This window comes from Agelaius phoeniceus, chromosome 27, assembly GCF_051311805.1.
Source record: "Agelaius phoeniceus isolate bAgePho1 chromosome 27, bAgePho1.hap1, whole genome shotgun sequence".
Taxonomy (NCBI): domain Eukaryota; kingdom Metazoa; phylum Chordata; class Aves; order Passeriformes; family Icteridae; genus Agelaius; species Agelaius phoeniceus.
In genome coordinates, this window is record NC_135291.1 from 4025798 (window position 1) to 4041387 (window position 15590).

The following is a 15590-nucleotide window of genomic DNA, read 5'->3' on the forward strand; positions in this document are numbered from 1 at the left end:
GTTCCCCACAATTAAAACATTTTGCAGCATCTTGGGATGTTAAAAAGGCCCTCTCCCTTAGAGATTGCCCTTTCCACGGTGTGTTCAGTGGAAGATAATTTGGTGCAGGCCTCGTCCATCTGGTTGATTGTAGGTTCTGGGTCTTAATATTGTTTTGCACTCATTGTTTGCCTTTGCCAAGGCCATTTTATTTAGCACTTCCTTCTTGGCCTCTGGGCTTTCTATTTGTCACTCAAGTGCAACTTTAAGTCTGTCTACAAATTTCATGAAAATTTCACTTGCCCTTGTTTAATGTCAGTGAAGCTCTGTGTATGTAGGGTGTCGTCGAGAGTGAGGAGCAGGGATGTCTTTGCAGCAGTGGTGATGCCACTGAGTGCAGCTTCTTGTAAGTCCTTTGCTTGGTCTTGTGGCTTCTGGAAGTCACCTTCTCCTGCCATTTGTTCAAGGGTTAAATTTGGTTTGTTGGCATCTTTTGAATATGTGTCCGCCAGTGATTTGAGATGCCTTTTTTACTGCCTCTCCCACAGCATGTACTCGACTGGGGTGTGAGACTCTGTCCAAAGTTTCTCTCATCTGCCTCATGATCGCCATTGGGGACCACTGAAGAAAAGACCCTTGTCTGAAGTTTCTGGCCCTGTTGGAGAAAGTTACGTGCCAATGGCTCCGAGACCTGAGCACAGTGCTAAGCTATTGTTCACAGGTGTTGTTTGCTGTATGCTGCACTGAGCCCAATGAAAAAAGAAGGGGGCATCTTGCCTTTTTGCAGCAATAGCCTTGGAAGCTGTCCCACCTCTCAGCCTGGCTGGACTTCTTCTGAGTCTTGGGTGGTCCCCCACAGAAGACCCTCACCTGTTTTACAACCACCGTGAGAGACAGACTGAGATGTAAGGAGCCTCTCCATCAAGGACTGAGACATGAAACCCCCATGTGAAAAGGCCCCTCTGCTCCTTCCAAGGACTGGGACTGAAACCCCCAGCCCGGGGCAGATGTGTGGGGGAGGCAAGCTGACCAAAGCGAGATGTTTGCCTGCAGGTTGTGACCGCTGGACCAAGAACACAATGGCTCTCGTTTACTGCTGAGAACATGGACTACCTGTTACATCTATTCTTTATTGTATCTGTTTCCCCCCCTCCCTCACAATTTTCAATAGAGTTATCATAAAAAAAACCTCTGAATTAGCGAGAGATTTCAAGATCTCCCCAGACGTGACCTGGTGAGCTCCATTGGCTGGACATCAAAGGACTTGGCTGTTCTATGTTTGGTAGCTATATACCTTCCTTTCTCTTCCTCCCTCTTTTCCTTATTTTTCCTTTTTTTCCCCAAATCCTCCCCAATGCATTTGGTTATTCAATAAAGGTGCATTTGTTTTGATTATCACTGCAAACCCCCCTGTGCCGTGTCGGTTTTTTGCACCCTGAGATCAAATCCACGAACAATCACAAAACCCGTTTGTAAGGATGGATTGTGACACAGGGAGAGTAGGCAATTCATGATATTTTTATTTTCATGCACGACCAAGAGACGGTCAGAGAAGGTGGCTTCCAGAAATTTTTTTAAGAAATGCAACCCCCAACCATATTCCTTAGCCACTTTGCAGAGCTCCTTCAATTCCCCATAGGGGATCGGCTCCCAGGAATTGATTGCAGTCACCCTTCTGCTGTGTTTACATATAATTGGCAAGCCCACAATCTTTTTGGTGAGCTCTGAGCCCTCCCAGTGGCTTCCCTCTGCAGCTTGGCCCAGTGATCCTCAGACTCAGGACTGGAATCCGGGTCTGCAGAATCCCTACTCTCATCCTCCGAGGAGGATGGAGAGCACTTGATGACTGCATGGAGCCTCTTGGGGCAGCCAGAATCTGCCTGTTTGTGGGCAGCTGTGGAAGCCAATATGGGCTCCTTCTGGTCACTGTCATCACCACTTCTGGCTCCAGTGTTGTGGGAATGGGAATGGGAGGGACCATCAGGAGGAGTCAAGAGAGGAAGGGGTAGGGTTGGTGTGCACAATGGGGAGGGGATTCCCAATAGAGAGGGGAAGTCCCAACATGGACACACTTCCTGACACAGAAGGGAGGGGCAGGGCGCGATTACAGGAATAGAGAAAGTGGGAGGAGGGTCAGAGGTGTCGTTTTTGGCAGAACAGGGAGGTGACAAAATGGCCATTGCCTTTGTGGGATCAGCACCATTTTGTGGAGAAAGGGCAGAAAAACTTGGAGAGGGAGAAGACAAGATGGTGGGGCTGGCCACATTCCTGGCACCATCTGGGAGAACAGCTGGGGGTAGTAGAACTGGGTATGTGGGCATTGGTAAGAGGGTTAGGAGAGAGCCCAAGGCAGCATGGCCAGTGCTGCCCTGGAGAGGGGACAGAGGACACTGGGAGATGTCAGGGTGACGGTAGCAACCCTGTGCCTGCTGGCAGGATCCATCTCCCGATCCTCCCTGAGGCAGGGAAGAGAGTTTAGGGATGTGAGGGGAGGAACGGGGAGAAGGGGTGTTAAACTGGGGTCCCGAATGTTTCCCAACATTTTCTACAGACTTATCAATAAGGCCAAAGGATAAAATTTCCCCACTGAAAGATCCCCTTTAACTCAAAGAACAGAGAATCCTTTCCCTATATGGTCCCAGAACTCGTTAGAACGGATTCCCTCATAACATCAGGAAAATACTTGAACAACCAATGAAGAAAACATTTTAAATCTCCCTTTGAAAAATGAAAATTTTCCCCAATAAGGATTCCTCTAACTTGGGTATAAACTTCCCTGTGTGGGTGGGTCAGTTTGGCTCCCATCCCCACACTTCCTCCCAACATCCAAGAGGAAAAGAAGGCAAAGGAAAGAAAAAAAAGGGTGACCCCCAAATATAGTACTCATATGACAGTGGGTCAACAAAACCTCTCCAGGTTGTCTGTCAGCTTCAACCGATCTTCTCGCCTCAAGAACGTTGCCGGTCGCCTGTGCGATTCCCCAATAAAACTTAGGAGTCTCCTCTGGGAATTGGCTGCTCCGAACATGGCTTAACTTCAGTAGCCAAAAAGCTACTGAAGACGCCTCCAGGAATGCTCCGAACAGGTCCCTGTTCAGGCTGCCAGCTGTCACAAGCCACAAGCCCGTTGGTGGTGGAGAGAGAGGCAGCGGAGCCGTGACCTTCCAGAAGTGTCTCCAGTAATGAAGCCGCTCGGTGGCACAGGCACACACACACACACACAATCACTGCAGCACACACTTCTCTTGTAGAATCACCAACGACAAAGAAATGGGAAGGGTCTTTGTATGGATGCCAGAGAAGGAGGTTTATTCCAGCCATGCACAAAGGGGTCCAGAGACAAAGACAAAAAGAACAGTGGAGGGTGCGGGTTTAAATACAGGGGACAAGGGGGGGCGGAACAGAGCATTGGGGCCAATGGGCTGAGGGCTCAGGGCAGTACAGAGGGGAGATGAGGGGTGGCAACCAATAGGGTAAAGAGGGTGGGACACTGAGGCAATATGGGGCCAATGGATAAGCAGGGAAGGGAAAACATTCAAGGACATAAATATAAGGAAAAAGGGAGGGAGAGGCCAACAGTCCAACCAGGGAAGTAGAACTGGGTACATTTGCATATACAACAAAGCATCCTGGAAGAGGGTCTGCTCAATTGCCCTGAACAGGGGAGATTTCTCCAAGTTGGGGTCTGTCTGTCTGTCCAAAGGTCTATAATGGCCTTTGTTCTGTAGGCCCACCGGCCTCCACAGACACTCAGTAGAAAAAGGGGTTAGAAGCTTTGCTTGTGAAATTTGTGGGACATGCAAACCTGAATATTGCAGCCCTCATGACTGACCACCTGGCCGGAGAAGGAAGCCACTCAGACCCTGTTGGGCAAACCCACATTCCTAGTGAGGCCCTTGAGGGTATTACTGAAGCTGCGCATAGCACATTTTTAAAGGTTCCTGATGCTGTGAGCCCCCCCAAAAGTATTTACTTATGTAAAGCAGGGACTGGCGGAGCCTTATATGCAATTCAATGGCTGCTTGAAACAAGCTCTTAAAAGACAAATTGAGAATGACATTGCCAGACAGGTGTTGCTTTCAAAATTAGCTGCTGAAAATGCTAATGAGAATTGTAAAAAACTTCTGAAGTCCTTGTCTAAGGAGGAGCCCACCCTGCTGTAAATGATAGAGGCATGTAACTACCTGTGTGCCTTCAGCATAGGGCAACCGTTACTAATGAACCTTACTGTGGGGGCTGGTATAGCAAATGCCTTTGTGTGGAAGGGGCCAACAGCGGGCCTGTTAGCTAAAGGAGTGAGAAGAAAGGAAACAAGCAAGAAGTTGATAAGGATTCTCTCCAAGGCTGTAACTGAGGAGACCAAGAAAAGTAAGGAATTGAAGAAAGATAAGAAGAGAACTTTGCAGCTGGATGAAGTATTTTTAGAAAGTTAGTTGAAGTCACTGTAACTTATCCCCAATGATATTATGTTGACTTATTGTGGCCAATAGTTAGGGTAGAAGAAGTATAAACAATTAGAAAGTGTATAAAAGGTCAGCCATGTTCGATAATAAAGAGTTGCCATCTGAGACTGCTTGTGGTCTCTGCCTTGTATCATGACTGCCTTGAAAGCGACATCTGGTGACCCTGATGTGATTCAACACCCTTAAGAACATACTTGATCTGGACCCAAACGGGCTCCTAGAGACTGGCAGCCATGACTCACTGGGACGTAGTGGGGGAGGCGGCGTTGGTGCAGCTGAGAATGGCGGGTGGAAGCCACAAGGAAGCCCAGACCTGATTTTCTCCTATCAAGACACCTGGAAGTAGGTGAGCCACCAACTAGTAATAATGGGAAATTATTTATCTAATGAAGAAGAGACTGTTTTGGCTACATGGAAAGTTTTGTTAAGAAATAAGGGAATTAATACTTCAGACTATGCCCTTCGTAGTATATTGCTGTGGGCTAAATCACAGGATTTTGGCACTGATCCTGACACAGCATTTAGTGTGAAAGCATGGGAAAAAGTCGGGGACAGACTGTGGGAAGTCATCTGAGTGGGAGATAAAACTGTTGTTGATCTAGCTGTTACCTGGGGATTGCTTTTTGAGGCATTAAAGGAATGGAAAACCGAGCGAGAACAGAGCAGGATGTGGATGAAGAATCGGGGTTGATAACAGAAACTGATGAAGGGGATGAGGCAGAGGGGGCCTCTGATGGGGAACTTGGTGAATCTATCCTTGAAGAAGGTGCAGGTGCCATGCAAGTTACCAGGCAGGCTACCAAAGCTTCCAGGAAAGTTGCCAGAGCTTCTGGGCTGGATGCCAAAGCTTCTGGGACAGCTGCCAAAGCTTCTGGGAAAACTGCCATAGTATCTCCTTCTCAGACTCCTAAACCTCTTTATGTCACAGCTGCACAGCAGCTCCTGATGGTGCCTGTATACACCACACCACTGCACCAGGTAGCTGAAATGTCTTTAGCAGAGAGAGAAACCCAGTCTTCTGCCCCCCTGCTTCCCTCTGCTCTAGCCCAGCCATCTGCCCCCTCGCTCCCCTCTGAGCTGCCTGAACAATCTGCAAGGTCGTGTCCTCCGTTACCTGACAGTGACAGCGACAGCGAATCAAGTGATGAGTCGCCCGCAGTAACATTGGAGTTGGGGCAGGGAACTGTTGACAGTTCACCTTCTAATAGCTGTAGCCCTACTGCCCCATGGACTTTGCCCCCACGTCAAGTAACTGGGCTTCCTTGAGAGCCTCAGTGTCCTGGGTTGACTATATGATGCTTTTATCCCCAATTATGTTATGTTGAATAATAAGTTTTGCACCTTTAAGAGTGTTCCAGAGAGTGAAGCAGCGGGAGAGAAGAAGCAGCAGGTTTTTTTCAGACACCGTACTCACTCCTCCACATTTCTGCCCCTGGACTGTTGTTGTCTGCGGATGGACTGACAGTGGGACAGAGCTCTCTTTTGCTTTTAGTTAGTTTTAGCTAGCTGAGGCAAAGAAGTTCCCTACTGTGGGGACTTTTGTTTTTTTCCCTTTTCCGTGGAGCTCTTGAAACCCGCTCTGGACTGAACACCCAGGGGAGCACGGGCAGCTGCATCTGTGGCCCACCAGGCCGGGCCTGGCCTGCAACATTTCCAGCACCGGAGGGACTGATCAGAGACAGAGTGAGCTGAGCCGCAACCCGGGGAGGGACTTTCTCAGTTTGTCATCTCTTTTGGAGTGGCAAGAGATTTTATTGTTTGATATTGTTAAGGTTTTGTTGTTTAATAGACAGGTTTTTTCCACCTTTCTCCAAGGAGGTATTTTCTCCCAGACCAGTTGGGGGGAGAAGAGCAGATTGGATCTGCTTTCCTACTGGAGCTCCTTTGGGGGATTCTCTCCCAAATTTGCTCTAAACCTGGACACTCAGGAGTTTTGGGAATTTGTTAGGAAGAAAGCAGCTGAAGAAAAGAATTGGGACATGATAGAAAGATTAGGTGCTCCAAGTGTACCTCAGGAGAACAGTGCTAATGCAAATGTTGCCTGTGATAACCCTATGGCTTTTCCAGGTTTTAAAGCAGCTCCTGGAACAGGGCAGGATGACAGTCATCATGTCTTTGCCTGGAAAGTTGTGCAAAATCTCCAATCGAAAGTGGCTCAGTATGGCATTAATTCCTCAGAGGTAATGCAATTAATATGTGTAATTAATGCAGATATGCTTGCACCTTATGACATCATGCATATTGCTACTATTTCATTCCAGCCAGTACAATACAGTGTATTTCAAGAAACTTGGAGGCAAGTGGCTGAGCGCACAGCTGTAACAAATATGCAGTTGCCTCAACACGACCCTCATCATGCTGTGGGTGTTGATGCCCTACTGGGCACTGGGCCTTTTGCTAGCCCAGATTCACCGGCAAGGTGGGATCCTTCAATTTTGGCACAAGCTCAGCAAATTGGCACGAGTGCTTTAATTAAATCAATGGAAATGGCAGCTCCAAAACAGAGATATGATACTATACAACAAGGGATGAGAAAACCATTTTTGCAATTTGTGGAAGAGCTTGCTGCAGCCATTGAAAGACAGGTAGATGATGAATCTTTGCGACACAAATTCTGTATACATTTGGCTAAAGAAAATGCAAACTCAGGCTGCAGAAAGATTATTGACACTTTACCTGGGGAACCCACATTTCCTCAAATGATGACTGCTTGCTTGAAAGTTGGTTCAGTAGACCATAAAATAGCAGCTCTTGCTGCAGTTCTAAGACCTTCATCGAAATGCTATAATTGTGGACAGCAAGGGCAAGTAATGGCACAGTGTAATACCCAGAAAATAACATCTAAGTCAAGCGCAAACAGCAATGTTGTGTGCAATTGTTGTGCTAAATTTGGGCACTATGCTCAACAATGCAGGAGTAAATATCATGCAAATGGTCAGCTGTTGCAGGGAAACAGGAAGAGGAGCGCAAAGGGGCATGTGTGGAAACAAATACCCCAACAACTACAGCAGCAAATATGGGCCTCCCCAGCACTGCAAAGCTAAACATTTGTGAACAATACTAAGGGGCAACAAGTGGGTCTGCAGGGATTGATATACCCACCACTGACACAGTAACCATTCTGACAAAAGAAATGTGCAAAGTGCCCCTCGATGCCTATGGTTGAATAGGACAGGGATTGAGTGCATTTTTGATAGGAAGATCAAGTACTACAATTAAAAGGTATTCATGTGCATTTAGGACTTATTGATGCTGATTATTTAGGACAGATTCATGCTATGGTACCCATTGATGACCCTCCTGTCACTATTCAGAAAGGAACTTGCATTGCTCAAATTGTACCTTTTGTGAGTTCTGTTCTGAATACAGTGGACCGAAGTCGCGGCACAGGAAGTTTTGGATCAACAGGGGTACCTCAAGTGTTCTGGGCTCAGAAAGTTACGGAGAACCATCCAGAAAAGACATGTATCCTCACCACCAGTGGATGTCATCCAGGAACCATATCAGTAACAGGCTTGATTGACACTGGATCAGATGTCACAATACTCTCATGACTTTGCTGGCCTCAATCGTGGCCTCTCACTCATGCAAGTTTTGGACTTCTGGGGTTGGGTGGTGCTTCAACAGGTGGCCTGTCAGCCATTGTAATTAATGTGAAACATCCTGATGGCCAACAAGCTAACATCAGACCCTATGTTGCCGATGCTCCTCAAAGTTTGTGGGGATGACATTGTTTATCTCAATGGGCTGTCAAAATACGTATTTTTAATAGGGGCCACTGTGATGCAGGGCAATGAATGTCCAGTTGTAGCCTTGATATGGTTGACAGATGAACCTGTCTGGGTTGGCAACCTCCATCACATTAATGTTACTTAAGTCATCAGTTCATTTGCTTCCCACAGGAGTTTTAGGACCATCCAGGCAGCGTATGCATGCATTGTTTTTAGGTTGGTCATCCATCTCTTTGATGGGACTTTTTGTTCTCCTTGGGGTTATAGACTCTGATAATGAGATTATGATCATGGCCTGGACACTCCAACTGCCTTTCACTGTTCCCCAAAGAACTTGAATAGCTCAACTGATTTTATTTCCCCAAACCATGAGCATACCTTTTACAGACGTAATATGAAATAGGGGATTTGGGTCTACTGGAACACCCCAAATATGTTGGGTACAACCTATACTAGAACAATAGCCCACATGCCGGTGTACTCTGACATTAAAAGGGCAAAAGATAGCACTTGACAGCCTCATAGACACAGGAGTTGAAGTTAGTTATCTCTCAAGACAAATGGCCCTCACAGTGGTCCCTTGCTAAAGTGCTCCAGGCACTTTCAGGCATTGGAGGAAGCAGCCACAGCTGTCAAACCCACCACTGGATACAGATCAAAGGGCCCGAGGGACACCGTGCCTCAATCATACTGTTTGTATTACCAGTACCAATGGTACCGTGGTGGGGGATGTTCTCTCCCAATGGGGCTTTAGGATTCAATCAGCTTTTTAAAGGGGGCCGTTGGAGAGCGACACTTTAAAACTAACCTGGAAAACAGGGAAAATGGTTTGGCCCCTACCATTGCCAAAACTTTGTGTATTAACAGAGTTGCTCCAACAACAACTCCAGAAAGAGCATTTTGTCTTTCTAACCGTCCTTGGAATTCTCACATGTTTGTTATCAAAAAACAAACTGGCAAATGGCGCTTACTCCATGATCTTTGAAAAATAATGCAGCTATGGAGGACACAGAGGCCTTACAGCCAGGTCTCCCATCTCCTACCATGATTCCCAAAAATTGGCACTTGACTGTTACTGATTTAAAAGATTGGTTTTTTGATATTCCTTTACATCCTGATGATGGTCCTAAATTTTCCTTTTCAGTTCCAAGCACAAAAATACAGGCAGCCTTAGAGCGATATCACTGGATAGTTTTACCTAAGGTCATGAAAAACAGCTGTACTATTTGCCAGTGGTATATTGCTAGGTCCTCAATTCTGTTCATCAACAAATGCCTAATGTTCTTTTGCACCATTCTATGGATGATATTTTTGTAACAGCTGAACAACAGGAAGTCATGGAGAAAGCCTTAGTTAGCCCTTGTCACCAAAGCTGTAAATCAGGCAGGGCTTTGCATAGCTCCCAAAAGGTACAAAAACATCCTTCGTGGAGGTATTTGGGGTGGTGCAAATATTGGGGTCTCTTCAATTTCTCCCCAAGCTCTTCAAATTCAGACAAATATTTGCACCTTACATGATGCACAAAAATGTTTGGGAACAATCAACTGGGTGCACTCCTTGTTAGGGAATTCAAATACAAAGCTAAAAGTCCTTTGTTTGAATGATTAAAAGGAGGTTCAGACCTTTTATCACCTAGAAAACTTACATTTCAAGTTCAGCAGGTGCTGCAATGCCCAGCTGATGTCATAATAAACCAACAAGCTGCACACTGGGCACCTGAGCTGCTTTTCTTTTTAATAATCTTGCATCCAGCAAAACAGCCCCATGCCTTGATGTTTCAATGGGACTCCAATGCACCAGACTCTTTGTTTATCACTGAATGGATTTACTTACACCCCAAATGACTAAAACCATCAGTACCCAACATGAAATGATGGCCCAACTGGTTGTTAAGGCCTGACAGAGACTTGTTTCTCTTGCAGGAGGGGAATTTTCCACTGTTTTCCTACCTTTAACCACCTTTTATTTGAATTGGATAGTTCAGGGATCAAGGCTCTTCAGATGGCCTTTCCTGAATTCAGTGGACAAATCTCAATACATCCTCCAAAACATGAGTTGTTTTAACAGCTTTTAAAAGCTTTTTTTAAGCTTTTTTTTTTTTTTTTTTTTTTTTAATTGACAGAAAAACCCAAGAGGAGTGAGGTTCCACTTCAAGCCTTAAGAGTATTCACAGATGGTTCTGGTCACTCTCAGAAATCTGTGGTAGTATGGAGAGACCCCTCTTCTAGTGGGTCTAATGGAGAGCAGATTTATCCATATCTAAGTGGTCCCCCCCAATTGTTGAACTTGCTGCTGTTGTCAGAGCTTTTCAAAAATTTTCTGTTCCTTTTAATCTGCTTACAGATTCAGCTTATGTTGCAGGAATAGTGATGAGAGCCAAAGCATCAGTTTAGAAAGAGTTGAAAATTCACAACAATTTTATTGGTTGCAGCTCCTTGTTTTTTCCTTAGAAAATTGAACATTTCCTTACTTTGTTATGCATATTTGTTCACATACAGACCGTCCCAGATTTTTAGCTGAAGGGAACAGGCAAGCTGGCCTTTTAACAATGCCTGTACAACAATCTGTTCTACCTAATAAGATAGAACAGCCTAAATTGATCCATTTGTTTTTTCACCAAAATGGTGTCACTTAGATTTGGCACTTTGGCATTAGTAAAGCCCAAGCTTCAAGAACTATTGCTGTTTGTCCTGATTGCCAAAGGTGCTGTTTTCTCTCTATTGCAGGAAGTATTAATCCCAGAGGGCTTCAGAGCCTTAAAGTCTGGCATCAGACGTTACCCATTTTTGTGAATTTGGTCATTTAAAATATATTCATTCCTCTATTGATACCTTTTCTGGTGCTCTTTTTGCATCTGCCCATTCAGGGAAAACAGCTTACGATGTCTCTAGACACTTCACTGCTGCTTTTGCCATTCTTGGTATACATCTGAAGTGAAGACAGGCAATGGCCCAGTTTATATTTCCCGTCAAGTTGCTAACTCTTTTGCCTTCTGGGGAATTATGCACAAAACAGGTATTCCTCATTCCCCAACAGGCCAATCTGTCACAGGCTCATGGCTCCCTCAAACATCTCTTGGTACAACAGAAAGGGGGGCCAGAGATGGCAACCCTGCCAAGAGACTGCAGAAAGCCCTTTATGTGATCAACTTTTTGAATTGTTCTTTGATGGACCCCAACCCACCGATTGTTCCACATTTTAATCATGATTCACAATTGCAACAAAAGGAAAGAAACCCCTGCATTAGTGAAGGATCCAGAATCTGGTAAGATATTGGGGCCTTATCCTTAGGCCACCTGGGGTAGAGGTTTTGCTTGTGTCTCCACAGAGAATGGTCCTGAGTGGATTCCAGCAAAGAATGTGAAGCCGTTTTTAAGAATCTTTGAGTGCATCACCTGAAGATTCACCTTGAACACCAACATTGGCGGAGAACCCTTGTGAACAGGACCTCACCACCACACCAGCGCCTGTTTAACCTCTAACAGACTTATGTCCTTGGGAAAATGGTTAAGATTACCCAGTGGTATCAGGGTTTACAGGGCTAGGAAAACTTCTGGGGGATTGGAGACTTGGTGGATGGATAAAAAATTTAGTTAAAATAGGCTTCTATGTATTAGGTATTGTATTATGTATTGTTATGGTTATTCCTTGTATTTTACAGTGCGTGAAAAAATTAATAGACAAGTCACTTAAGAGTGTATTTTTGTTTGAATGGATAGGGGGAGGTATGGGGAATAAAACAAAAAGTACAGTGGAACTGATGAAGGGGCCTGATATCTTAGGCCTGATTGAGCAGAAACTGTGGGAGGGACAGACACAGATTAAGGCTCCCTGGGCAAGAGGGGACCAAGAAACAAGATGTGAAACTTAGTAACTTAGTGATAAGATAATGTTACCAGGTGACCTGATGTCCTCAAGAATGTGTAACCAATGGGAAATTGTTACAAAAAATGGAGCCCTATATAACTACCATACAAGTAAAACCCCCTATAAATCCCTGGCATACTCAATAAAATTGGCTTCTGATCTAAACTCAGATGTCCCCGTCTCTCCATCATCATTAACCCCCCTAGGTGGGGGGAAGATGTTGGAGAGATTCCTTTCCCTTCTCTTTGTCCTGATGTGATTTGGTCGGTACATAAATTCACTCCCTGTGCCCAGGCTGGGTCTGTTCTCCCTGTGCCAGTGCTCGGGGTGGGATCTCTCCCATTCCTTCTCTCAACTCCCAGGCCTCTCCACAGGCAACAAGAGAATGCAATAAACAAGAATCAGCCAATCAGAGAGAGCAGTTCTGATGACTCACCAGTTGCTGGGCAGACCCACAGCACCCAGTGTTCCCTGGACCCCACCCTCCCTGCTCAGTCACACCCCAATCCTCCCTGCGCAATCACAGGAGGTCCCAGTCAGGTGCAAGGCCACGGGAAGGGGCTGCGGCTGCCACTGGCTCAGGAGCTCTGAGGGCAGAAAAAAGGGGGTGACACCGGGATGGGGGACACTGGCAGGGCTTCCCTTAATGGTGCCTCCATTTGTGTTGGCCCAAGTGAGAGCTTCTGGAGAATCTCTTCCCACACACAGGACACTCATTGGGCCTCTCCCCAGTGTGGATGTGCCTGTGGGTGACGAGGGTGGAGTTGCGCCTGAAGCCCTTCCCGCAGTCGGGGCAGTGGAAGGGCCTCTCCTCTGTGTGAATCTGCTGATGTACTGAAGCACAGACAGACGACTCTTCAACTAATTAAAGTTGAAAAGAAGGGTATTTTATTGCAGTGCTGGACATATAAGGAATCATTTCCAAATGGATGTGCAAGGATTTGCAGACTCCTGCTCTCTATTTATACAGAAAAGGTTTTACATATCCAAGCAGTTTCTAAGGATGCATAATACAGAATCATTATCTGCCCACTTTGTATTATAATCAGCTGAATACCTAATATGTCTGCGCAATTGCACTGCCTTAATTGGGTCTGTGGGATTTTGAAATAAGGGAGTGGGCGTATGTGAAGAAGAAAGCTCTCTTCCTCATGGTAAACTCTTCACCCATGGCGAGTTTGCAGGACTTTTTGATCTGCTGGTCATGGTCCAAGCCACTCCAAACTGATTATTCTTAAGGCAAGATATTTCTATGGTCTCTGCTCCTCCACAATTGCTACATCTATCCCTGTCACTCCGAGCTTTACTTTCTAATATATTTGTTACTCTTTCACTAACCTATGTGATTTTTGCTTAGCTAACATACCTTCTTAACTAATTTTAAAATCTTAACTAAAATATGCAGTCTTCTACTATCTCAGTTATACTCCCAGCTGGCCCCTTGACTCAACCACAGTTTTCAATTATCATAAATACATTTCCAGCTGACCCCTTGACTCATTATGATGAGATTGGAGCTGCTCAGAAACCACTTCCTACACTCGGGACACTCATAGGTTCTCTCCCCAGTGTGGATCTTGCAGTGATTGATGAGGTTGGAGCTCCAATCAAAGCCCTTCCCACACTCCCCACACTTGTAGGGCCGTTTCCCCATGTGGATCACCTGGAGCCAGATCACATCTGAGCTCCAGAGCTCCAGCTGAAGCCCTTCCCACATTCCAAGCACTTGTGGGGTTTCTGCCAGCCACGAGTTGTCTCCACCACCTCTGAGTTCTGAATGAATCTCTGGCTGCCTTCTGGACACAGGGGGCATCTTTCCTCCTCACAGCTCCCAGGGCTGGGTTTGCAACCCCTCCTTGTGTGGGATCTCCAGGGCTTATCCTCCCCATTGGATTCCCATGCCATGGAGCTGCTCAAAACGGCCTCTCCCATGAGGTTCTGCAGCAGGGATTTGCTCTCCCTGGTCTCCGTCTGCAGCTCAGTGCCTGGGGAAGGAAAGGAAAGAAAAGAAGAGGAAGGAATGAGGAAGGAAGAAGGACAGAATGAGAAGGGGAAGGAGCTGTGGACAAGGACAGGATGGGATTTGCCTCTTTGCCTGAGGGAAGGGGAAGGAGATCCCCCCAGTTCATCCTTGGCAGGACGGCATTGGTAGCGGGGTTGTCCTGCAGCCAGAGGAAATGTTGGGCTGAGACATGAAACAGAGGAGAGGGAGAAAGGGGCAGTGACTTCCTCCTTGCCTGCCTCAGTGTCCCAGGCCATCTTCCTTTTCCTCGCAGCCTCCTCCAGCTCCATCCAGACAAAGTTTGGGATTGACAAATCCTGGCTTGGGGGAAAAACAACAGGTGAGGCCCTTGGTCCTGCTTCCCAAGTCCAGCTCAAAAAGTAACTGCCCTGTTCGCAGTTGGATGGGCCCAGACCCTGCTCATCTCCAGCCTCCCCCACCCCTCCAGGCTGACAGGATCCCCCAGCTCCAGGATTGGCCTTCGTTGCTCTCCCCACTCTGATGCCAATCAGAGTCCCAATACCAATATCCCCCCCAGCTGGTACCACTGCCCCAGCCAGTACAGTTTGCTACAGGAACTTTCCACAGTTCTCCAAAGGGGCATCTGTGTCTCACCCTTGGGGCCCTGCAAGATCCAAACATCCCCTCCCCTGAAACAAACCCTCCCAGAGATCCTCCAATGGATTTGGGGTGAGTTCCCCCTCCCTACTCACCTGTGAGATCTGGGGGGGATAGATGCTGCCAGGGCCAGGGGAGCTGCAGACTCAGTGGGCGAGTGGGAAAACAGCGTGGTTCTGCTGCAGCTCCTCCTCTTTCTATTCTTCTTCCTGCTCTTCCTTTTCCCATCCTCCGCTTCTTCTCTCCCTCCTCTTCCTATTGCTCCTCCTCTGTGCCCAATCCAGATCCTCCTTTCACACCCTTCTCTCTCCCATGGCTGCAGCGTTTGGGTGGAAGGAACCAGGGAAACCCCCATGAGCCCCCCAGGGATGGGCAGGGGGCTTGGGAATCCACCCAGTGCAGATCCATTCCCCTCCAGAGCCCCAGGGAATCACTCCAGGGATCAAGCAATGGGGACACAGTGGGATCCCCACAGAACCACCCTTTTTCTATCCCATCCCAAACTTTCCCTCCCCTCTCCTATCATTCCCCCATCCCAAGGACCCCTCCCAACTCAATCTGGGGATCCCATCCCTCTCCCACTCTGAATCCTCTTTTTCCCTGCACTCCCACCCCTTTCCCATCGTGCCTTCAGCTCCACCTCTCGTCCCTATTTGGTTTTGGGGGATGCAGGTCCCTCCTGCTCAGTCTGGGGGGTCACATCCCCCCCTTTCCCTCAATTCATGCATCTCCTGGCTGCTTTTTCCTGGGAGCAATCCCTCAGTTTTGGGACTTTTGGGGTGTAGTTTAAGAGTGTGACAGCTCTGTCTGGCTTTCCCCTCCTGTTGTGGCCTCTCAGTTGCCCCTGACACCCTGGGGGTGCTGGGATTTTCTTCCTGGGGACAAGGATGTTCATCCCCTTCCAGGAGCCCAGTGCCCGTCTGGGGCTCCA

General features: G+C 47.0%; 1 protein-coding gene across 1 annotated transcript in view; it reads right to left on the reverse strand.

The window, feature by feature from the left end:
* Positions 1-12904: 12904 nt before the first annotated feature.
* LOC143695917 (uncharacterized) overlaps positions 12905-15590 on the reverse strand; it is a gene marked incomplete at its 5' end in the record, with an annotated part of 127841 nt that continues 125155 nt past the window's right edge. Inside the window, 1 exon segment of the mRNA XM_077191129.1 lies at positions 12905-13706. Coding sequence (XP_077047244.1) covers positions 13499-13706 — 208 coding nt within the window.